This window comes from Triplophysa dalaica, chromosome 2, assembly GCF_015846415.1.
Source record: "Triplophysa dalaica isolate WHDGS20190420 chromosome 2, ASM1584641v1, whole genome shotgun sequence".
In the NCBI taxonomy this organism is placed as follows: Eukaryota; Metazoa; Chordata; class Actinopteri; order Cypriniformes; family Nemacheilidae; genus Triplophysa; species Triplophysa dalaica.
The window spans coordinates 30,018,684-30,042,877 of NC_079543.1; the positions used below are offsets into that span (position 1 = coordinate 30,018,684).

Below are 24,194 nucleotides of genomic sequence, written 5' to 3' on the forward strand. Positions count from 1 at the left end.
TCAAGTTTATGCTGCTCTTTAAAAACAAATGTTTGCAACGTGAAATAATCCTCAAATACTGTAACACTCCCTGACACATTCCTTATTGTCTGAAGAGCATTATGTAATAAATCATCAGATTCTCAAAAGTTCTCTTGCACTTTATTTGCATTTGTGTTTTTGAACCTTTCGTCCAGACGACTTTGATTGAATCTTATAAATACAGTGATGGAGTTATGTTGAGTTTTTTCAGAGGAATTTAACAGTAGTGGCGTCAACGGTGACGTGAGACAAACATAACATACTACACAAACCAAACACTGAATGAAGGGGATAAACTCAAAGAATTACACACAAAAAAATCAACTTTCAAAAATGAGCAGTGCTGAAAAAATAAGCATGGAAAGAAAATCTCAATGAACATATCAAGACCTGACATTCATCTAAAACAGTGCGTCATGTTTAATGTGTGTCATTAATAATGGTTTGATTCTTGTTTGAACTAAAAATCTGTTTAAAACAAACAAAAAAGTCTTTAATGAAATGTAGCTAAGTTACAATGCGTTGTTTGGTTAATGCTATGGCAATACAGAAAAACCTTGTTTCGTCTTATTTTTAAACGGAAAGAATACAAAAGGATCAATCAAATGCTTTAACCAGTGGTCAATCAGAAACCGTGAATGAATTCATCTGCTGATGTGAAAGGAAGTGCAGATCACTCTCTGGTTTGGTGATTGTGACTGGCCACGGCATCGGCCAGAAGATCCGGTCGGAGACATTCAATGGGACATTGAATGTTCTGGAAGAATAACGAGAAACGTCTTAGCAACCAAGACAGAAATATTATTTATATTCCAATCTGAAAGAGGACAGCCTGCTCATTTATTGGATGACTGCTAATGTTAACTGAATTAATGTCAATGGTTTTGTGTGTACAGCCATTAAGGAAACGTTACCTGCCTCTGAAAAGAGTCAAATGCTTCAAAGCTGGTTCAGATTGTGACCAAGCTGAATTATATGTGGAAACACATTTCTAGTTACCAGTATTCTGCTAAGAAGGCACTGGTCAAGAGCAACCTGCCCAGTTACAGACCAGTATTGGCTATCCAAACTGGTCTAGTTTTGTTCAGCAAAGTGAAATGAAAAAATCATATTTTTTAATTTGTTGTGACCACTGTCAGACCTCAAACATGAACTCACCACTTTGTAACCAGTGTTTAAATTGACATTCTTCAGCAGGTCAGCGTTGATCTCAGTACCAGGTCTCCTGCAGTTCTCACAGCGCCATCCCTGGAGAGTTCATACACACCGTTTAAACAGTTCTTGATTCCTAAAACATTTTTTTTAGAAACTTAAGGCAAGAACGGCATTTAATTAAGCGTCTATACCTGCTGTCCTCCATGGCACGTGCAAGTGCAGATTGCTCCCAAGTATTCCTTCTGCCATTGATTTCCGACCTGGTACATCTTTCCGTCATCGTGACATATCGACTCATCTGTGCAGTGAAGTGTAAGAATTTGAATAAGAAGCAGTAATTTCCAAAGCCTGTAAAGCCTGAGCAATGCTGCATTTGTCCACCTGACGTTACATCTAGTGCACATTCTAGTCTTTCAAATGCCACTTCATAGACCCGGAGCCAATTCAGATGCATTTGAAATTTGGCACAGTGTAAGTATGATGATACGTAACAAAATCAGGCATACACTAACTTAGGAGTAATACTTACGGGGTTCACACTTGAACTCTCCTTTGCCGTTGCCAAGACAAGTGCAGCTCATCAAGTGACCGTTCTCTGCACGTCGTTCCCACTTTTCACCAATGCGGTAGTTGTTTCCGCTGTCGTGACACCACTCTGTGTGCAGATCGAAGATTCACATTCAATACGTTTTTGTCACAGGGAGAAGTTCCTGACTTCTGGCTTGAGATTACTCACTGGAGGAGTCACATCTGAAATGTCCGCTGCCCAAACCAAGACATTTACACCAGAGTTTGAAGCCGGTCTCAGACATACGCTCCCATTCTTCGCCAACATCATGGTGAGCGCCTGAAAAGGTGTCATAACACGAGTCCTTTTTGGACGAAACGTCTCCTGGAACTTTCCAAAAAGAAACGCATAGATATTAGGATGATGGTAACCACATGTTTTTAAGACAAGATCAAAGTCCGTTGACCCTTACCCATGTTTCCAGCAGTGACGACCTCTTCCAAGATTTTGTGTCTGAGTGCTCCTTTAAGGGCCTCTACGATGACATTATAAGAGGAATCAGGGGTCAGACCGATCAGGGTGGCGCTGGTGGACGTTCCAGGGAGACGCATCTGCCGAACAAGCAAATTTTCAGCGATAACTCAATTCTGTATGGTACTGTGCCTCTTTATTCTACAATACCCTCATCCTTCTCACCTGGAACATATTTTCATCATTATGAGTAATGGGTTGACAAGACACCAAGTAGCCGTTGCTCTGCTGGTAGGGCTTCCATGAGATGCTTGTGTAAGTCTGGGCCTCCTGCGGTCTTCCCGTTCTGTCCACTGGAAAACCAAGAGGATTGCCATTGCCAGGATTTTCACTCACCTGAACAACCTGAGGCAGACGACCCCCATCGGGTCCTGCCTTGGGGATGTAGACTAGGGTCTCCCCCACTTGAGGAACATAAGGCTGGGGTCTGGGTTGGTTAGGTTGAGGGCCTGCTTGAGGATGGTTAGGCGAGTAGCCTCTGTTGGGTTGAGTGGGCTCATTATTGTGTTCTGTGTACTCCACATGCTGCCCGTGCTCATTGGGCGACTCCGGCCCGGTGGGGCCCACTTCATGAACACGATTTTCAGTCTCCGGCACATCCAATATGTCTGTGCCACCATGGTTGGGCAGATTGGGAAGACCGGTGCTTAGCTCTGGGCAGGAAAAAGGTGTTAAAAGCAAAGCAGCAGCACAAGAGACAGCCACAGTAGCATCTACAGGCCTGCAGGGGCAATAAAGATGGAGTCAAGGAATAACGGTATGTCCAGATCTTACTTTAGACGGTTTAAGAAATCTACCAAATTCCTCTATAATCAATAGGGAGGAGCAGGCGTATTAACATTCCAAAATATAGCCTACTTGTAATAGATGGTAACTAGACTACTAGTCAGTTTGTTGTGTCATGCTATTTTTGAAAAAACATAATTTCTTTCGTTCTTCGGATAAGCATAATTTCTCCAAAAGTTAGCATTTTGTTTACACTTGTTTATAATAAATGTAGAAACATTTGTGCTCCCATGAGGGTTTGATTCCTGGAACGTATGGCTTCAACTAACTCAATTAAAGCAACAAAAGCAATTTCCCGTCATTTTGCTACAGTTGTGATATTCAATATCTTTCCGATAATTCTATCGAACAACTCCAATGAATATCTGAAATACCGGAAGCTACGCACAAGCAAAACCTTGGCTTAGCCTGTGTGTTTTAGCAAAATACCAGCCAGTGCGAAATCCAAGCTTTGAAAAAATATAGTGTTGGTTTATCAAAAAATTAAGTTAAACTTGTTTTATTGCTACTGTAGCATTAATTCATGCTTGCAACCCCAAACCATCCAGCTATTACCAAAACTTTGAGACAAAACATTCATATCTTAAAGTCTGCGTAAATTCGTAAACACTTACGAGTTCTGGCTGTGCTGATCAAAGGTGCACTCCTCTGGTTATTCAGGACGGCAATGATCTTTATGATGTATTCAGTGGCTGGTCTCAGACCTGTTACAGTAACACAGATAAGCATCCTGTCTAGAGTACCTGAGATTAGCCTAAGTGACAGTGAAATCAGGGTGTTACCGGTGATGGTGGCAAAGTTCTGGTCAGCGCGGGGGCGTGGTGTGACTTCACGAGGAGAAACTCCCTGTTCCTCGTAAGTGACATAATATCCTGTGATTTGTGTCGCCGGGGGTTGCCAAGTGAAGGCGATGGAAGTGGGAGTCAGAGAGGTCAACTGAAGGTTGGTCGGAGCCTCAACAGCTGGGCGAGCTGCGAGAACACACACCCGCAAATATAAAGCTTCTTGTAAAAGTAATTAACGTCATGTAGTGCACTTTGCACGTAATACTCTTTTTCTGGAGATGGTTAAGTTTCATACCGGTTGATTGAGTCAATGTGAAAGCAGGGCTGCGAGTATTTCCATTTAAGGTATAAATGTTGACCAAATACACGATGCCTGGCTGTAAACCTGAGTTATGAAACAAAATGAATTTAATAACCAGAAGTATTCGTTCATTCATATCAAACACTTCCGTATTCATGGTCTGCTTACCAGTGACTACGTAGGAGCGTTGATCGGCAGGTATAGTTTTCCTGATGGTCGGGTAACCACCTGTTTTGGGTGTGGCTTCAATTAGGAAACCCGTCATTGGCTCGGTATCGACAACACGCCATGTAAGAGTGAAGGAGTTATGCTTTACATCCGAGACGCGGACTCTGCGAGGTGGGGTTATATCTGTGGAGCCAATAACAGTTTACTTTTATAGGACAAGAACATATTATAAATGGTCTATAATGACTTTGTGTATTACTTAGAAGACTCTTACTGTCAGCAGTGGTACATTTCCCAGTTAGAGGAGCGCTGCTTTCTGAACCCTTCAGAGCATAGACATGAACATCATAAGGAGTGGCCACCTGGAAGCAAACAACAGAAGCTAAGGCCAAAGACTGGTTGGTTGTGGTCGGTCAAAACAACCTCAAGACAATTGATATTACCATAAGGCCAGGGACCAAGACTTGCGTGGAGTCTGGTGCAACGTTCATTTCTTTGGGTGAGGCATACTGATTCTTTGGGGTGACTGTCACACGGTATCCGAGAAGCCTGACGTTAGGTGCTCGCCATGCCACAATAAAGGAGGATGGACTTATGTCGAGAAACTGAATTTCGGTGGGGGCAGGAACTCCTGGGTCAAGTAGAGAGTAATGAAAAAACAGGACAACAATCATGAGGTTCAAGTTTAAATGTGAATTCTACATAACAGACCCCCTACCAGTGGAACTGGTGTCCTCGCGGGCGGTGTAATAGGTGCCTTCAAGGGAGTTCATCGGGAATCGTCCCCTCATGGGAATCACTCTAACACTGTACTGGGTTTCTGGGCGCAGACCTTGGAGATGCAAAATGGTATCTTGTCCACGTGGGGCTGGTTGGTACTCTCTCTCTCCCTCTTCCGGACTAGAGTACAGAACCCTGTAGGAGGTTACGGGTGTCCTTGGAGCATCCCAGGTCACAAGCATGGAGTTGGTGTCCACATTGGAGAAGGTCAGGTCTTTCGGGTACGGATAGGATGCTAGATAGTTTGAAGGGCAATGTTAGTGGGAGTATTTGTGCAAAAGTATCTGTCATACAGCAATGTTAACCAGAAGGTTGCTGGCCCCCACCCAATAAAAACTAATACTTCCCCAGCTTGTTCAAACAGACAAAGGTTTTAGAGTCAGCTAACTTAAAAGACAACAATGAGGATGATTGTAAAAAAGTATATTTTCATGTCACTGATGTCCTACCAGAGGAATCGAAGTCCTCACGGGTGGTGGAATAGGTGCCTTCAAGTGCGTTCATAGGGATTCGTCCCTTCATGGGAATTACTTTAACAGTGTACTGGGTTCCTGGGCTGAGACCTTGAAGACGCACACTGGTATCTTGTCCTTGTGGGGCTGGTTGGTACTCTCTCTCTCCCTCCTCCGGACTAGAGTACATAAGCCTGTAGGAGGTCACAGGGGTCTGTGGAGCATCCCAGGTCACAAGCATGGAGGTGGTGTCCCCGTTGGAGAAGGTCAGGTCCCTTTTGTGTGGCAAAGATGCTAGAGATTTAGAAGGCCAAAATTAGCACAGCAATGTTCACCGGAAGGTTGCTGGTTCTATTCCCATAAGAAACGGGCTTTGAACCACAACGTTTGTCTGTTTAAACTAGGGCTGAACGATAAGTGATTTAAACCTGATTTAATGTGGGATTCTTTTTTGAAGTTCTTTATCATATTATTCATCTGAAACAAGCAATTAATCATTGTACAGTATGACCAACAAAATGTTACAGTTCCTGTAGGCCAGATATATGTTGTGATTAGATTAGGTTACAGGATTTTTTTATGACTGACGCATTTTTATAAAGCTACTTCTATCAATGTACTACATTGACTTTCATAACTATTTGACAACATCAACATGATCATGATCATGACACGTCGGCACAGCAGCGAGTTCATGGTGAGCCTTTACAATTATAACGGAATCGTAACACAGTTAATTTGGCAAAGGCAATTCATCTTTCAGCCCAAGTTTAAAAAAGACAACACTACTTGATTAAAGGTTCTTTGTCATTCAAGTTAGATACTCAACCTTGAAACAAAATTTTATGTAAGCGACATGCTATTCAACTCACTAACCTGTTGTAGCTTTTTCCACCACAGGGGAGCTCTCACCCTCTTGACCAATAGCAACGACTTTGACTGTGTACTCCACTGTGGGCACTAGGCCACGTATGGTAATTTCCGTGCGCTCTAAATAAGGCAGGCAACAACACTTCTATTATAACAAAATAAACAGTCCAAAATCCACGAGTAGAATTTAAAAAAATAAATATTAAGGTTTGTCTCACCAGGACCCACCACCTCATTAAATGAGGGGCCCGTCCCCTCTTTGGGCGTTCCTGTTACTCTGTATCCTGTGATGGGGCCTTTTGCTGGGCTCCACCTGACTGTCAATTCATTATCACGAATTTTACTAACATCCAAATCTGATGGGGATGCGATACCTGATAATAGAAAAGAGGACAGACCATACAAACTTATGAATTGGTAAAGCTAATGGTCATCTGAACACATCTGAATGTCTTTACAATTAAAGTGAGTATGGGGGCATACACAAATTTGACAGCAATGACAAAGGCATATACTTTTTGAGTTCTGGAAGTAATTCTGAGTACAACTGGATGTCATCATGTGTACTTACTGTCACCTGCGGTTCTCTGTGTGACTATAACTGGCGTGCTGGAGGCAGGATTATCTCCTCTGCCCGTCACAGCATACAGCGTGATGGTGTACTCTGTGTTTGGCTGCAGGCCCTGGATAGTGGCGGTGGATTCTGTTCCTGGGACAGTGAACTCTCTGGGCGTGTCTCTTTCACCTTCAAGACACCGTGAAGGAATCAACAGCATTAAGAATCAAGAGAATCGATCTCACCCAAAACTTAACGTTGATAGCGCCGTACCTGTTTCACCATGCGTGATCTTATAGTAGCGTACGGTGACTGCAGGAGCGTCCCAGGAGATGGTGATGCTTGTTGGAGTGGTGGACTTCACGGCCAGGTCAGTGGGAGCATAGGAGACTACAAGTACATTATAACCAAGTTTGAAAGTGCACTTTACAATTCCAACACTTGCTGTGGGCTTACAATAATTCTTTAATTGTTTAAATCTCACCAGTAGCTTGTTTTCCAGTAAGAGGGAGACTTTCTCTACCGCTGCTAACAGCGTAAATGTAGACAGTGTACTCTGTTTCAGGCGCCAGATTGGCCAGCGTGAAGTGACTTCTTGTTGGCGGAAGTCTCTCTTCTTTAGGACGTCCCTCGCTGGTCGGCTGATAGCGCAGACGGTAGCCAGTAATGACGGCACGGGGGGCCATCCAGTGTACTGTAAATGAGTTAGTGGAGACCTCTGAGAAGTCCAGATTTGAGGGGGAGTCCAGTCCTGTGTGAAGCCAAAAACAAGTGAGCAGTGCGAGATCTGACGGACTTCACAGAGAGACAAGAAACCATTAAACCTTTTCAAAGACTTACTTGTTTTCTGAACACCAGTAACGGCTTGGCTCACCCTGTCTTCATAGACACACACCACGCTCACCAGATACTCTGTGTTTGGCATCAGGTCTTAATGGGAGACATTGGTATTATCAGCAGGTGAAACAATTCTCATTTTTCCTTGATCCAATTGCCCCTGTATGTTTAATCTCCATGTTTCACTAAAGGTAATAAAGACATTGGGCATCTCTTACTCTGCAGGGCGAAGGTGCTGGTGCCGCCTCCCACGTTGACCTCCTGCGAGTCGTCATCATTATTGGTGGGATGGTAACGGATGACAAAGCGACTGATTTCAGAGGGCTGGACAGAGGGTGCGGTCCATGACACCCGCATGGTGTCTGAGCCCACCTCTGCAAAGTTTAGGTTTGTTGGGGCTGGTACACCTGATGCATCAATGGACAACTTGGGTTACAACTCATAAGGTAACATAGTCACCCATTCTTAATATCAAACGCTTGTGGCAAGTGAATGGAAGCCATCTGCTAAAGCTAACACATCAAAGTGGCCTTTCCTAATATTATACCATACCATTTCTTATGAACCTTTCTAATTATGTCAGATGGTTATGGCGAGACTGTCTTGAAGCCCTCGCTTGAACAAGAGAAATGGAAAGTTCTTGCTTTTTAAAATCTGTATCCCAACCCTGCTGAAACGTAAGGATGAACCTATGTGGAATAATTCACCAGACTGAGTTTGCTGTGTGATCACTGAGGGCTTGCTCTCCGCGTCATCTGTGATGGAGGTCACGGTGATGTCAAAATTGATGCCCGGCTCCAGTCCGCGAACCGTATAATAGCTGGTGGAGGAGTTCACAACGTCCTCCAAGATGGGGGAACTCTGGCCGGTCGGAACTACCGTAATGTGGTATCCGGTAACCGCTGAGTAATTAACTGGGGTCCATCTAATTCCGATCGTGGTGTCCGTGAAATCGACAAAGCTGAGATCACCCACCACAGGCACATCTTTAATTCGGTTTACAAAGGCGTGTTCATGAGGGAAGGACACAGGAGACAAGACAAACAGGAGCAATGACAATGAACAATTAAACACAAGCAAATTAACATTTAAGGTTATCAGTGGACGTATGCAGCTCAATGATGACAATGATTGAAAGCATTAATAAAACAAATGCAGTTAGTCACACTACAACTGTCAAAGCCATCAGATCCATTAAACTATTGAAGTTTAAGTGACACAGTCACGCTTACTTAGAATTACACGTGTATTTTCGTAATGCACATACAGATGAAAGAAGAAGAGCTTGTTTAAAGCCGTCATTAAAGCTCACATGCAGGACAATAGCGGGTGCACAGTGGTCACAATAATGCAAGAATGTAATATTATACAATTATATTGTGTATATATGCTCATTTATTCATGATTTGTAACTATATATTAATATATATATAAACAGTATATATAGGAGGGATAATGAAGGTGCCAATGTATCTAATTAGATATAATAATATATTATGTTATGTATAACAAATCTTTAATAAATAAATACATATAGAATAGAATATGCATTGTATATTTACATATATACATTTTCATATTTACATTAAGCCTCAACATATATATATATATATATACTGTATATATGTGTGTGTGTGTTAATCTTTATATTTTTAGAACTATAATTTACATTTATATATTTAATGTTCCACACTATGTACTCAGATTTATATTTCTAAAATGACAATAATTATATAAAATCTGAATATATAGCTAAACATGAATACATAGAGCATTTTAAAACACAAAACAATAAATACCACTGGTACAAAAGCATTTCGTGTTTCTGTTTTTTGCCTCTTCACAAACATTAGAAAGAAAAACAAACACAGAACTTAATCAGAGCGTGAAAACAAACACATTTAAGACTGCAAAAACTGAAAGAAGAAGTGCCTCTGGACCAGTCTCTTGCAAATGGTCTATAGTATATAATTTATTAATGGGTTGACAACGGATGACTTTTAATTATCCACAAAAGGGGGAAGCGAAAGAATTGCCTGCAGACTCCACCCTCTGTTTGAATAGAAAAGAGTTGAAGTGAAAGATAAAGTCGAGCCTGGACCTGTTCAGAGGAACTAAACAATATGCAGGGAGCTTGATGTTATCCATGATAATGCTGAAAATACACACACACACACCAGTGCTGTCTACACAACTGGTGTCTAGTGTTCACTACACCCTACCGGTCAGCTGGTGAAAGAAACCTTCAGGCGTACAGGAAGACAATGCAAAGTTCTTGAGAGCTGCTGAAAATGAGTGTCATGAGGTCTCACCTTGCGTGATGGTGGTGGACAGAGGCTCGCTCTCCCGGTGCTCTTTAACGGTGTAGACGCTGACGTTGTACTCAACGCCTGGACTCAGGTTCTCCAGGACACAAGAGGTTTCCTCCCTCTTAACAAACTCCTCCAGAGTGTTTCCTCGCCCGCTGGTTGGCGCGCATGTGACTCTATAACCGCTGATGTCTGAGGACACGAAGGAGCAACGGTAAAAAATCTAAAGTGCTGGACAACACAATGTGATCGAAATGAGAGTAAAAACAGAGACAGTGAAAAACAAAGATGACTGGATGAGTAAAGGAATACAGAGAAGAAATGATCATAGACCGTGGATACAACTATATTTCTCTTAGACGTCAATGAGATTAAATGGAGAGCAAGCAGGGACGTCTTCTTCAGTCTCATGTGCGTCTCAGATGTTTCTCTTGAGAAAAAAAGTCCTAAACGTGTGAAATGTGTGTGTAATGAGAGTTTGAGAAGAGATGTTAACAATGTGTCAAACTGAGATCACATTTGTCTCGTCTGCAATCAAAAGTCAATATTAGTGAAGATCTCAATATCAACTCAAACATTTCTCATCACATCCAGATGACTTCACCTCTACAATCTACATTCATTTACACCTCCAGACTCTTCATGTCTTTACACTATATCACTCTCATTTCTTTCTGTTTTTTCAGGAACCTCTTTTTCTCTGAGATGACACACAATGAAGCTGAATTTTCTCCTCCACACACACAAATACACACACACACACACACACACACGTGCACACACACACAGCCTACATTAAAGGTGAAGGTCCATCAGTATGCTCTGTGTGACTAGAGTAAAGAGTGTGTGTACGGTCAATATTTACCAGGACTTGTGGTAGCGGTCCATTTTACATTGAGGTCACCGGTGTCAGGGTTAGACACAACATTCAGGTCAGACGGTGGGGACAAAACTAAAGTAACAGAGAAAAAATGAATGCTGGATGTTAAAAAATGTATTTGACTTATACTTATGTACCTAGTTTAATTTATTCTCATCCCGTTGTTAAATCAAAATACATTTACTTGAGAAGTCAAAAGACTAAAAGAGGCTTAGAGATCCAGTGTGACATTGTTTGGAGGATCTACTGACAGAAATGCAATATAATAAACAACTGTGTGTTCTAACTGAGTTATTTCTGTCTACACACACCACTGGTCTCCTCACACAGAATTCATCATGTTATTTCTACAGAAGCCCTAAACACACAAACTGCTCTTCAGAACGTGTTTCATTAATACATGATCTCCTTCAGCAAAGAAGTGAAAACATGACCACATCTTTGTCCTGTGTCAGCCACCGTAGTGCTTCAACAGTGAGAGGGAGGGGTGTTGGACTGAGCCGTTGGGCGCAATTCAAAACCTCACCACTAGATGCCGCTACTTTCATTCACTGGACCTTTGAATCAAATACATTTACGTGAGAATCAAAAGACTGAAAAGGATCATGAATAAGTAAGTTTAGGCCTTAAAACAAGATAAATATTTCCTTCATATAAAATCTTCTTTATTGAGGGTTTAGTTCAGGTTTATCATTTATTCTTACTCTATCTGTGTTTTTTTAAGCATAAACTCAGTTATTGTCGATGTCTTATGTCCTTTTGCTTCTGAAGTGAATGCATCTTGATTTAAGAACGTTTCAATATTTGTACTGGAAAACAAGACAAACATACAGAGTGAGAAATACATTTTCATAGAAAAACTACAAAGCTTTTAAAAAAAGCTCAAACGTGCAAAACCTAAAGTAGACTCTTGAACAGCTTACATGTGGTGATTTTGTTATTGATGGGTTTGCCATGCTTTCGTCCGTTGAACAAGGGTTGCATGCTGTAGATGTACTCCACTCCTGGAGACAGACCGGAGACCATAATACTGCCGCTGTCAGACGTTTCATCTCTGGGAGAATCGCCACCTTGTGCAGGCCGCAGGGACAACTATAGAAAACATGTCAAAGCCAATATACTGTCAGCTTTTTCTGGAAACCTTGAGAGAACTCCTTCTGAAAGAACCTTTTTGTATCTTCTTAGTTCTGCCAAATGTATCAAATCTGTCAATATTTAATCACCCTCACGTTGCTTAACACATGTATGTGGAACACATGGTTCTTTTAGTTGAACACAAACAAAGATATTTTGAGAAATGTCTCAGTGGTTTTGTGTCCATGCAATGGAAGTTAACATTCTCTAATATTGTACCCTGTAGCTGAATCGCAGTACGGGGGTCCAGGAGATTATGAGGGACGTGTCTGTGACTTCAGTGGTGAATCGAGGAGCGTTACCTGTCGACTGAGCTGAGGAATCAAACAAAAGAAAGCAGGTGCATTAGAATGAAGAGACATTACTCACTCCTGCCCATAGGGGGCGCAAGAGAGTGATGTCTTCATCTAAAGAGAGAAATGGAGAGGTTCCACGCAATTTGGAAGGGCAGAATTTTCCATTTCCTACTTGATTACAACTTGGAAAACCAGACGGAAACATTTTCGTAATTTCCAAACCTCACACAACAGACAACTATTGTGTGTAAACTAGTGTCAGGAATATTTGAGAACTTGGACTTGGAACGATGAAAGGAAAGTGAACGTACATGTTCTGAAGACTTCAGTCAGTCCCTCGCTGAGCGTGTTCTCTTGCTCTGAGTACAGCGTGACCATGTACTCGGTGTTGGGACGAAGGCTGGTGATGGTGTACTGAGACTCGTGACCTGGGATCTTCAGCTGTTCTGGCTTAGAGCTTCCAGTGCTGATGTAAAGACGATAGCCAGTGATCTGTGACCTGGGGACGGACCAGACCACCAAAACACTGTCGTCAGTGATGTCCGTAAAGCGCAGGTCGCTGGGAGCATCGGGTTCTGAGGAAAGAGAGCAGCGTTTATTGACTGCATGGGTTTTAAACAACTAGTTCCTGTGAAGCTGGTCACTCACTAGTCGATTTCTCTCCAATCAGAGGTTCACTCTCCACGCTTCCGCTGACGGCGTAGATGTGGAAGCGGTAGAGGGTTCCGGGCTGGAGGTGAGTGAGCTCTGCGTAAGCGTTTTGCATGATGGGAAGGTTAAGAGGTCTCTGGGCGCGACCGTCGGTGCTCGCGGGGGCGAAGGTCACGCGGTATCCCGAGACCTCTGTGGGAGGACCGGTCCATGTGATGGTGATCTTGGAATCGGTAACTTCAATGAACTGCAGGTCAGTGGGGGCTTGAACCTCCTCTTTGAGCCAAATGGAAAGAAAAACACTGCCTTTACTTTGCAGAAGATTTAACTTACATGATGTTTACAAGTATTTGAAAATTCAAGTGTATTTTAAGTATGTTTGAAGCAGAAAGTATGCTGCAGTCTATGTACTAGTAGTATACTTTCTTAGTGTACTATTTCGGTGTACTAAATTGGCCCACTTTTTAGCTTATAAAAGTTTTATTTTAAGGACACTTAACAGTGACCAACAGTAGTAAACATCAAGATCATTCAAGATCATGATTCTCTTCACACAAGCAGCACAGGTTCATATTTGGGATGAGGTATTTGCTCACATTCCTCCACAGTATGAGAAACAGAAACATAAACAGTTGTATCATTAAGAATCTCTGTATATACTAACTAAACGCTTTTGGGAGCGTTCCAAAAACATAAAGAGCTCTATTAACTTAAAGACAGAAAAAAGACTTTCTCAAGAAAGTGCGTGTTTGCTAAAGAGACTGGCACAACTTGGGGAGAGCACAAAAAACACACTTCTTCCCAGTACATCTTTATAAGGTCATTGTGGCTCGGAGCAAACACTCAAACTCCCAACTCCAGCGTCTGCTAGTGTCAAGTCATACCCTGAAGAGACAGAGAACTGGCACACATCTGTACACGTCAGAGACAAACTGAGCTACTATGGCCAAAAACCTCCATTTGGAGAAAAATGAATCAACAGCCTCTTAAAAAAACGTGACATTTCAAACAAAGATGGAGCATCCAACATCTACACAAATAAATGTGTGTGCTGGTGCAGTTACGGTTCATTCACACCGAGAACAGTAACTTCAGCAATAACTATATTAACATCCAGAATCACAGATATCATGATATCACAACACATATTGTAAACTATTCAGCAGCCATTTAAAATGTTGTTACAAAAACTATCCCTCCCTACACTTGTGTTTTCTGTGTGATTCATTGACTAAATAACAGACAAAACACAAAATAAATCAAATTTAACATGAGTTCATTTTTACAAAGCGCCATATACTGCGACAAAACCGCCAGCGGAATCCTGCCGATCACGATAACCGAGTTGTGGCACAAATCAGGAGTTGTTTTTTATGATGCATAATGATGTAGCTGTGAGCGATTCTCCATGGAATGTTAATTTGCTGAGATGTGCCATCTTACCAGGTTGCGATTTTCCAGAAGTGCTGACCTGAAGGTCCAAAGGTTCGCTCTCCATGTTGTCCTTCACTGAGTAAATACTGACGTTATACCACAGGCCGGGTCGAAGGTCACCCAACGTCACAGACGTCTGAGTCTCGGGCAGGATGAGCTCGGTACTGCTTCCCTCCACCGATGGAGTGTAAACCACACGGTAACCTAAACACGTGCGTTTCTTTATTATACCACCAGGAGAGTGTTTTGAGGGTAGTTGAAAGTTTCAACGACGCTAACCTGTGATTGGTGCGCTGGGTTTGGACCATCTGATCACGACGGACCTCTCCCGGACATCCGAGACCTGGTGATTGGTTGGCCTGTCGGGTGCTGGAACGAGACAGTCAAGAGTCGAGGGTTACCAATCATAGAAAAACATTAGCCATCTGTTAACAGAACGGCCATGGTCATCTCACCGGTGGTCTGAGCGGTGGTCAAGATGACATTCGTGTTTCCTTCTGGATTGACTTCAAACACTTGCACATTGTATCTACGGCCGGGCAGAAGATCTTGGAGGTTCACTGATGTAGCTGTTCTTGGGAGGTCTGTATTGAAACACCAAAACAAATAGTCATGCTTTCTCTCCGGTCGTTCTTCAACAAGAGCTCGTCTGATGATACTCACTGATGACTTGTGGCTGGTCTCTGTCCTCCGAGAGCTCATATTCCACTCGGAATCCAGACACGGTGTCGGACGCAGACACCCATGAGATCACGAAGCTGCTGGATGTGATCTCGGTTACCGACTCTGAGGTGTCCACTTCGGGCAGATGCCGGGTGGTATCGCCCTCCACTTTAGCCACTGCAGCAAAGAAAGTCAAGTCTAATGCATTAATGCCCACGCTCTTTTCCAAAGGGACTTTCAAAATAAAAGTGATCTAATTACATCAGATCATGAGCGCTGTGGTCATTTATTCAATCCCTGTGTATCATCGGTCAATAGGACAGAAAGAAGAACAGAATCAATAGAAATAAAAAAAGGAAGAATTCACTCACGAGAGCCATATGTAGTTGTGAAGTCAAAGCGAGTGACCTCTCGGGGTCCGTAGCGCAGAATGCTGATCAGTTGACCCTCGTAGGTCAAACCTGATTTCAATCCTGAAATGGTGTGGGAGTTTATGTGACTGGGAATGTTGGCCTCTTTCCACGGCGAGCGTGAATTTTTCTGCGAAAGGAATATATTTGCTAAAACTGGTCGTAATGCAAGTTCACATAAGTTTCCGGATTTTATGATATTCTAATAAAATAAATATATGATTCAAAAACAAAAAACATAATATATTACATAGTTTTTAATAAATTAGAAATACCATTATATTGTTGTCTATAAAACACATATGCCTTCAGATCAAGGTTTTTAAAAAAATTTATTGAAGTGATCTTAAATCTTTTCATGGAAGCGTAAATACTGTAAATATGACAGATTTAACTGTGAGAGTAAGGGTGAACGTTTGAATGTCCTCTAACCCGAAAAATTAAATATTGTCCAAATACATATAAGGTGTTAAAAAATAAATAAAAGCATATAAAATATGCTCTGACCTGAACATTAAATATTGTGCAAATAAATATAAAATGTTAAATATATATACAGTATATATAAAATCTACTCAGACCTGTATAAATAAATCTTGTCCAAATAGCATTATAGAGATGAACATGTTCTACTTTGTAAATGGAATTGTATACACTCAGGCAAAAATAACAGTAAAGCATTTTTTTGTTTAGTTAATATAAAAGCTGGCAAGACTCCAATCGAGTGAATGATGAGTGAATGTGTGTTTTGAAGTTCAAGGTTTTCAGCTTGTTTTAAGTGTTGAAATCTCAACCCGTTCTTTACCAAAACTGTGCACAAACATGGACAAAATGTCTCTCCTTCAAAGAATCAAGACCAAGAGAAATGAATTGAATTGAAATGTGAAAAATGTCATTAGAAACATCAAGCTGTGCTTAAGTGCGTCACATGACTTACAACTCTCCACTTGAGAATATATTGTGTGATGTGGGCAGAAGGTGGAGCGCTCCACTGGATGGGATGAGAGTTGGGTTGATTTCCAGCTTCTGTGATGATGACCCGAACAGGAGCTTTTGGAAGTAAAGGTCAGTGTCCAGTTAGCTTCTGTTATAGTGTAAAGGGTTAGGGTTTACACTAATCGTTTACAGTTACTTTTAATACTGAATATGAGATTAGAGGACTTTTATACACAAACAATTGACTGTGAAGAAAAGAAAAACAAAGATGTCTGGTTTATATGAAAGAAAACATGTGGACTGATTGATGTTTGGACAGGACAGTCAAATCTAGAGGTGGATTCAGTGCATTCTGTCAGGCGAGAGGTGTTGAAGGGTCCGGGGGACGCGTTGTTAAAAATCACACTCGGCCTTAACATTCTTCACTTCTTTATCCTTTATTATCACGGCGGGTTTACAGAGATTGGTTTAACAGCTGCGTGCAATTCAAAGCAGTGAGGTCATTTCAACAATTCTCTTCTCTTTGCTTCCCTTGGCAGGCTGTAAAACTGCATTTATTGTGTCAAACCAAAATGTGTCCATTCATACCGCATCCTCCAGAAACCTCCAAGAAAACTTCTGTTCAAACTGTGCTAAAGATCAAATCATATACAGATGGCCACGCTACATTCTAAGCAAGTCCTAAAAATATTTCTCACACTTTTCTTTCAAAAAAGGCAACAAATGTCAAAATCTCTGATATTACTGCCGGCTGCGCCCACTGACCATATGGTGCAGTTCTCAGGTAAACATTGAAGGACTCTCTTAAAAGCTTTAAAACCCCCTTTTACGGCCAGACACAGAAATAAAGCATCAGAGCAAGCGCTCACAAGAACACAAAAAGATCAATCACCGTGCCATTAGAAAGCCAGATTCTCTGTAAATGATGACTTCTGTTTCTGTCAGGTCCTTGCGTGATGCCTAGCAAACTATAATGTATGAAGGACACATATTTATTTGTCCTTTAAAGAGTGAGAGGGATCCCGCAGGGTTGCAAAATCTGCATAACAAAATCTGTCCATTGAACCCAGCCCAAAAAACTAAACTCAAAACACGTCACTCTCATACCTAAAATCCTCGCTCTCCTCACATCAGGAATAAAAGCTGAAGAACAAAATCAAGCCACTTTCATCCCACAAAACACAACCCACAACATCAAGTGTAGAGGAACACACAAACCACAGACCTGGCAACCCTGCATCTTATTTTCCGTGTTGTTCGCGTGCATGTATAGAAAGTTGTGAGATCTCTTACCTGTAGACTGTAGGGGTTCACAGGCCTGCTCGCCTATTCCATTACCATAACACGAACACCTGTGAGGGACGCCCTGGATCACCTTGTTCCACGTCTGACCTATCTGGTGAAACACCTTGGTGTCGGGTTCCTGGCACTGATCTAAAAAAGAAACTTCTTCATTTTGTGCACATACAGTAAAAACATGCTTTTCCCCTCTCTTTCATTTTGCAAAGCCCATTGTTCAATTTCAATTTTGCTGTTCGTTTTGAATCGAAGGAAATGTGGACAATTCGTGCTGAAAATACAAGGCAGACACTCTGAACTTTTAAAGGAAAGACCTGACATTTTGTTGGAGTCATGGAACAGGAGAGGGACCAACTTACCGATGGCATCACACTTCCAGCGTCCGCGGCCCTGACCGAAGCACGTACAGTTCATCATGTAGCCTTGATCGTGTCGCTTCTCAAAAGTCTCGTTCACCTCGTACGTCTGCTCATTCAGCACACACTGGTCTAAAACAAGCAACACAGTTATGTAACACAGTAATGTTTGACTTATTGTGACTGAAATCAAGACAAACCAACTGCAGTTTGATTGATATTAATGGGAATGAACAACAAAAAAACATGAATTTTGAAAAAATGTAAATCGTATAAACTTTAAAAGTTAATGTTGGTTTATTCCCTGTTTGTTCCGCGATGCATTTTCCGCACAGTCGTTTCGCAATAAAGAAAAATTTTCACACAAAAAGCTTCTTGACTTGACATTCTGTACATCACAGACCAATACGTCTAAAAATAGTTGAATTAAACCGTGCATTAACCTCGGAGCTGCGTGAGTGAAACACAGTTCCATTCCCCGCGGCCATTCCCCTGACACGTGCAGCGCATCATGTGACCGAGTGTGTCGTGCTGCTTGTCCCATTGGTCTCCAACGCGGTACATGACGTCATTGACAGAGCACACTTCCTCATGAGCTGCATCATAAAACAAAGACACGCAGAAAAGTTCAAAATCAGTTCATACAGCATCATGCTAACGACATCAAGCAATTTCTATCTCAAGTCAAAGGTCCGTGTGAAACCGAACACCACGCCATGTCTAGTTTGGAGTGGAACCCGACTCTTAACCCTGACTGATCCAGGCCACGAATCAACACTCGCTCACTACATGCTCTTAAAAACTCCCACGTCCTTAAAGGCTTTTCAACACGGCTGAAGTCCTTCACAGATCGCTGATGGCATAAGCAAGTCATTAAACAAGAAGCATTAGAACCTCCACTGGAAGTTTAAATAGATCACACTTATATTCCCTTTGGTACATAAAGTTCATGAAACATTTGGTGTAAAAAAGAAATATGATGATGAATACACAAGACTGCTGTCACAATACGACAGTATCGCGATATATGGGAGTGAAATGAAATTCAGATTTATTTCCTAATCATTTTTAATACAAATGTTTACGAAACTTGTTATTCAATCGACAACGTTAAAGAATAAATCCAACATTCTGCTTTTAATTTCATAAAAATTAACATAAAAGCTCAATTTTAAGAAAGAGCATATTTAAGGAGTAAAAAAACAAAAATGTTCACACACCACAGGAGAATTCCTAATGTTTACTCTGACCTTTCATGGGACAGAATCCAAATCTTCGTTCTCTGTCATAGTCGGTGGTGGTGCCGCACCACTTCATGCCGTCACGCCGGCCGTCAGATGTGCAGTCGGTGTAGTTCCGTCCGTTGTAGATGAAGGGGAACTTGCAGAGCGCTCCGTTGGAGTTTCCCCCTCGAGTCGTCACGAGCACTAGGTGGTGGAAAAAAACAGCGCGATTAGAAAAACCCGATCTTGTTATTATCAGAAAGGGCAACAGCTCACTTACGGTTCTTCTGAGTGCAGAATGAGTACATGGCATCATCTTCGTAATTGGAGGTGGTGCTGCACCACAGCTGGCCGTCGGATCGACCCTCAGAGATGCAAGAGTAGTGGGCTCTTCCTCTGAACATGAAGGGGAAGACACACGGCTGCCCGCCAGAATTGCCGCCATAAACCTGCGACTGTCTGTCTGTGTAGACCCACACAACAAAACCACATTATAAAACGTGCAGTGAGATGTGGATGGTTTCCTTTAGGCTTTCAGGTCCGAGCACACTATTACCTTGCTCCTCGCAACTGATTCCTCCACTGATACACGTGCACAGCATCTCCTTGCTGCCCTGAGTCCTGATCCAGCTCACCCCGTTGGAATACGCCACACCCGAATCCATTTTGCAGCTGCCCTCCTCAAGCAGTTCGGACAGAACGTCAACTCCTTCCCTCATCGGTCTGACCACAAGATCGACTGTAGCTCTAGTACCTGGATGAAAGAAAACAGAACCATGCCATAATTCAACAGGACCCTAAAAGAAATCGACTGGAAATCAATCGGTGAGTCATCACGTCAAGCTTTATTGACCCATATTGTTAAGAACTGGCAAATTAAATCAAGCTCTGTTCATGAAAACTTTACTGGCGTTTGAGGACGCCCCACACGCACCGATGCCAGGGTTGGAGTGGGAAGGGGAGAGTCTTTCACACTTATGTTCTCCACGTCCGTTGCCGGTGCACAGACAATGCAGGGTGTTTCCACTGGAGTCCTGTTTGTTCCAGGTCTCGCCGATACGGTACGAGGTTCTGATGTCCTGGTCATTACAACGATCTAAAAGAAAAAATCATGCATCATATATTTGTGCACTTTGGAGACACTCCTTAGGAATCAATGAACTTTTTCAGTTATGACCACGGGATTCCTCAAAGGGGGTAATGATTTCTTAAAGGTGCTAAACACAACATCCAGCCAGCTCCCTCCGCACAATTTTGATGGCACAGACGTGTTTGAGAAACACCATCACACCTCAGCAGGTCGTCTTTTTTATCACCATAAAAGTGTTTGCTGACGCTATCCAGTCAGATGAAGGAAGTTAAGTTTCTCGGCATCATCAGCCGTGGAAAGTGCAGGCAGAGATTTTCCACATGCATGTTGCCATTGAGCCACAGGAGTTGTGCAGACCTCACTGGAGATGATGTAATAAGGGTGCGGCATGCACATAATGACCGAGTCATGAAAGGAGACATTGAAAAATACTGAAAGGATTTTACAGAAAGAACAGAAAAAAAATACAGAAAGGAGACATCTCTTCAGCAACGTCATCATATGAAACCGTGGATACAGTTTTACCCACTATAATGTGACAACAACAACCTGATTTCTTTTATTTAGATCATGTGCCCGGAAATACTTGCGGTAACTTCATGCAACGCTGCAGGAGATTTACGTCATTGCTGGTCAAGCCCAAGTTAGGAAACTCAAAAAGAAAAAGATTCAAATTTAGCAAAGACTCACTTCTGGAGGTGCAGGTGATCCGTCCGTTACCCTCGCCCAAACACGTGCAGTCCATCATCATCCAGCCCTGATAGGGTTTCTGCCACGTCTGGCCCACCACGTACGAGGTTCCTTGTGTGTCGTCATTGCAACGCTCCGCTGTCAAGAAACAGCAGAGTTTTCATTTAAGTCGGGCAGGTTATAACCTTTTAAAAAAGATTAGATTTTACATATCAAAGTTGATCTTTTTATGCAGGAGTCCCAATGAATCTACGGAAGACAAAACAAACACTCACCAACAGGTTTACAGGTCCACTCTCCCTTTCCATTGCCAAGGCACACACACTCAAGCATGTAATCTCCTGTGTCCTGGGGACGTGTCCAAGTGTCCCCTATTCTGTATGAGTTACCTCCTTCATGGCAGCGATCTGAGTGCAAGCAAAGCTTATCAGTTCATCGTACATATTGCATTATTATAGGCATAACATATAGTCATATGTTAATAAATGTCATATCAACAATTTGCTATGTTGTATTCACTACACATATAAAAACACTATTGGAATAGTTTTCATTACAAAAATACAATAAAAGCATAACAAACATTAATTTATGTAGTGCTTTGGGTCTCATTTCACTAAGATTTAATGGTGTTCGATTGGTTCCCATAAGCCAGACAGGTATCCCACATTACCATTAACCACACAGACCATTATCGTTTATATTAAAATGAATACATTTCTCAGTATAATCATTACATATATTCCAAGTTTCTATTTATTTGTAACGCGAGACGACTTACTTGCGGTGGTGCAACTGATTTTGCCTTTTCCAGACCCGATACAGGTACAGTCCCATATCATTCCTTCATTGGGTCGCTCGTAGGTTTCTCCGACTGGGTAAGATCGAGCGTTGAATTTGTCATAGCACATTTCTTCGGCTGAAGATGTAAGAAAGCCGAGCAGACAAACGTTAAATCTCGAAGCCAGGGCACGATAAGGGACAAACAAAACTTCATATCAACACTTGACAAAGAGCAAACACCCCGCTGAGATCTTATAAATCCGTGCGTAATTGCGCGCTCTTGCGCGTGATGCACATTAATTCGTTTTTATATAAATAGTAACGCGTATGCCTATGAAGCAGAAAAGCTTAAATCACTGAATGTCGAACCTCACCTGCAGGCTTGGATTTACACTTTATCCCCGAAGCCCCCTGACAAGTGCACAGAAGTGTGTTGCTCATGTAGGGACGCTCCCACTGATCGTTCAACTTATAAACGCGCCCGTTCTCGGTACAGCCACCTGTGGTAAAAAAGCACATCTATCTATCCATCTAATGAACATTATTAAACATCAACACAATCAATAATTAATGAACATACTTGAATGCATTGCTAAACTTTTTGCTTCTTCCAAAACCGGGTCCACCGAATATTGCGTAGAGTGGACAGATCCGCCGATGCTCAACAGCACCAGAAGCCTCATTACCGGGCTCCGGGTCATTGTCACCCGATTCGAAAAACAGCAGAGGATTGCTTTTTTACTTAACGTTGATGTCCAGTATTTTATATTCCCCTGAATCCACTGAGCCTTCGCCGTCCGTCTGTTATGGGACGAGCCCTCTTTTAAAGGGGGATTTTATGGTGCCCGGTGTGGAGAGAGAAGGTTCGAGGGGAGGGATCTGTCCACCCTCTCCAGTCTCTGCGTCAGTGTCGGGAAACTGCTCCAACCTCACCAGGAAAGACACCAGAATCACCTGCGCACTCATCATTCCGCAGGTAACGGTCATTTGGAGTTCACAGGTGAAACATTTGCTATATCATATTATTTATGTGTCGATATAATTGTGCACGGGCTATTATCATACTTTTTTTCGTTTAATTTCAATGCATGCAAATGAGAAGCTTATTTGAAGTCAAATAAAGAATTTAGAGACGTTTTTAAAGTAATAAAACATTAATCTCAATAAAACTTTATCTGCATTTGTATTTAATCTTCCTTCACGAATAGCACATTTTCTAAAAATAAACAAAGCATCGTGCATTTAGAAAACTGAAGTCAATGGTCAAAGCTGAAATCATTTGAGCAATTTTAGCAGCTTGGTTTAACTTCATAATGTTTAGCCCTGTGTTTTTTAAACACAAAACAAACAGACTCTCTGCTGTGTCATGGTTTTTATTCACTTAGTTCAAGTGTCGAATAAAGTGGAAACAGGGAATTGAGTGTTTCTGGGCACACGTTTTCTTACCCATCATGCCATGTGTTTTGTTTTATGGGTGGAAATATGTGCACTTTCTCCGTCTAGCCACTGTGATCCTGGAAGTCAGTAAGTGATGAAGTAGTTGTTGGAAAGATTGAGCATTATGATACCCACACAAGAGTTTACAAACAGGATCTGACGTCTTTTCTGCTGTCCATATTCAGTATGACTCAATGTTAACCTTTATGTCATCAAACTCTTATTTTCACATCTGTAAAATACATCAATCACAATTTCAGAGACAAACAGTGTGATGTTGATTTTGGAGAGGGATAGTTCACCTCAAAACCAGTACAATTCTGATATCATTTACTACCTGCATGACTCTTTCTTCCGTGAAACACAAAAGAAGATATTTTGAGAAATGTCTCAGTGGTTCGGCATCCATGCAGTGGTGTCAATGGGTTTTACACGAAATGCGTTTTTTTGAACAATAAACTCAAACTTTATTCATAATGTTTATAAATCAACTATTTCTATGTCACAAATGAAAAAGTGAAGTCATTTGTGACACATCAGTAACTCCAATGTTAAAGGTCACATGTCTGTTGAAGCACACAAGATGCTCTTTGCAACATTTTCAGATGCTGAAATGGCTCATTGGGTTTTGTGGGAAATATCAATCACATTCATATAGAAATGTTCAACTAAACAATAATTGTTTCAGGACCATAAAACTATTTGTAAAGATTTCTAAACACATTTAATAGGGTCTAAGAGTTTGGCCCGCAGTATAAAGTCCTGTCACACCTCATGTGCAATTACAGTAAAGCAGTGTTGTGAAGGACCAGACGCAAACAAGCACGCACAAAAACAGACAGAAACACCCGAG

At 41.8% G+C, this 24,194-nt stretch overlaps 1 protein-coding gene across 3 annotated transcripts; it reads right to left on the minus strand.

Moving 5' to 3' along the window:
- Nucleotides 1-125: 125 nt before the first annotated feature.
- Nucleotides 126-22,725, minus strand: fn1b (fibronectin 1b). 3 transcript variants are annotated; one of them, XM_056763237.1, is made up of 47 exons: nt 22,485-22,725; nt 22,279-22,404; nt 21,903-22,040; nt 21,397-21,528; nt 21,122-21,259; nt 20,276-20,437; nt 19,898-20,095; nt 19,622-19,804; nt 19,369-19,545; nt 18,562-18,714; nt 18,122-18,250; nt 17,757-17,897; nt 16,465-16,577; nt 15,489-15,657; nt 15,118-15,294; nt 14,910-15,038; nt 14,734-14,823; nt 14,464-14,658; nt 13,018-13,296; nt 12,681-12,944; nt 12,293-12,387; nt 11,863-12,031; nt 10,925-11,011; nt 10,063-10,251; nt 8,458-8,736; nt 7,969-8,157; nt 7,754-7,843; nt 7,398-7,664; nt 7,187-7,303; nt 6,929-7,102; nt 6,576-6,731; nt 6,364-6,477; nt 5,485-5,781; nt 4,974-5,270; nt 4,699-4,886; nt 4,530-4,617; nt 4,256-4,438; nt 4,082-4,171; nt 3,784-3,972; nt 3,616-3,705; nt 2,381-2,868; nt 2,157-2,295; nt 1,913-2,074; nt 1,706-1,831; nt 1,368-1,474; nt 1,180-1,269; nt 126-778 (listed from the first exon to the last, which is right to left on the minus strand). In XM_056763237.1, exons 1-47 carry the CDS (start codon nt 22,603-22,605, stop codon nt 695-697), a joined length of 7,758 nt encoding a protein of 2,585 aa, XP_056619215.1. In that variant the 5' UTR covers nt 22,606-22,725; the 3' UTR covers nt 126-694. The 3 variants fall into 3 exon arrangements, with proteins under 3 accessions (XP_056619215.1, XP_056619206.1, XP_056619198.1); XM_056763228.1 differs by lacking the exon at nt 8,458-8,736 and having other exon boundaries at nt 22,485-22,724; XM_056763220.1 differs by lacking the exon at nt 8,458-8,736 and having other exon boundaries at nt 4,256-4,446; nt 4,529-4,617; nt 22,485-22,724.
- Between the last annotated feature and the right edge of the window lie 1,469 nt (nt 22,726-24,194).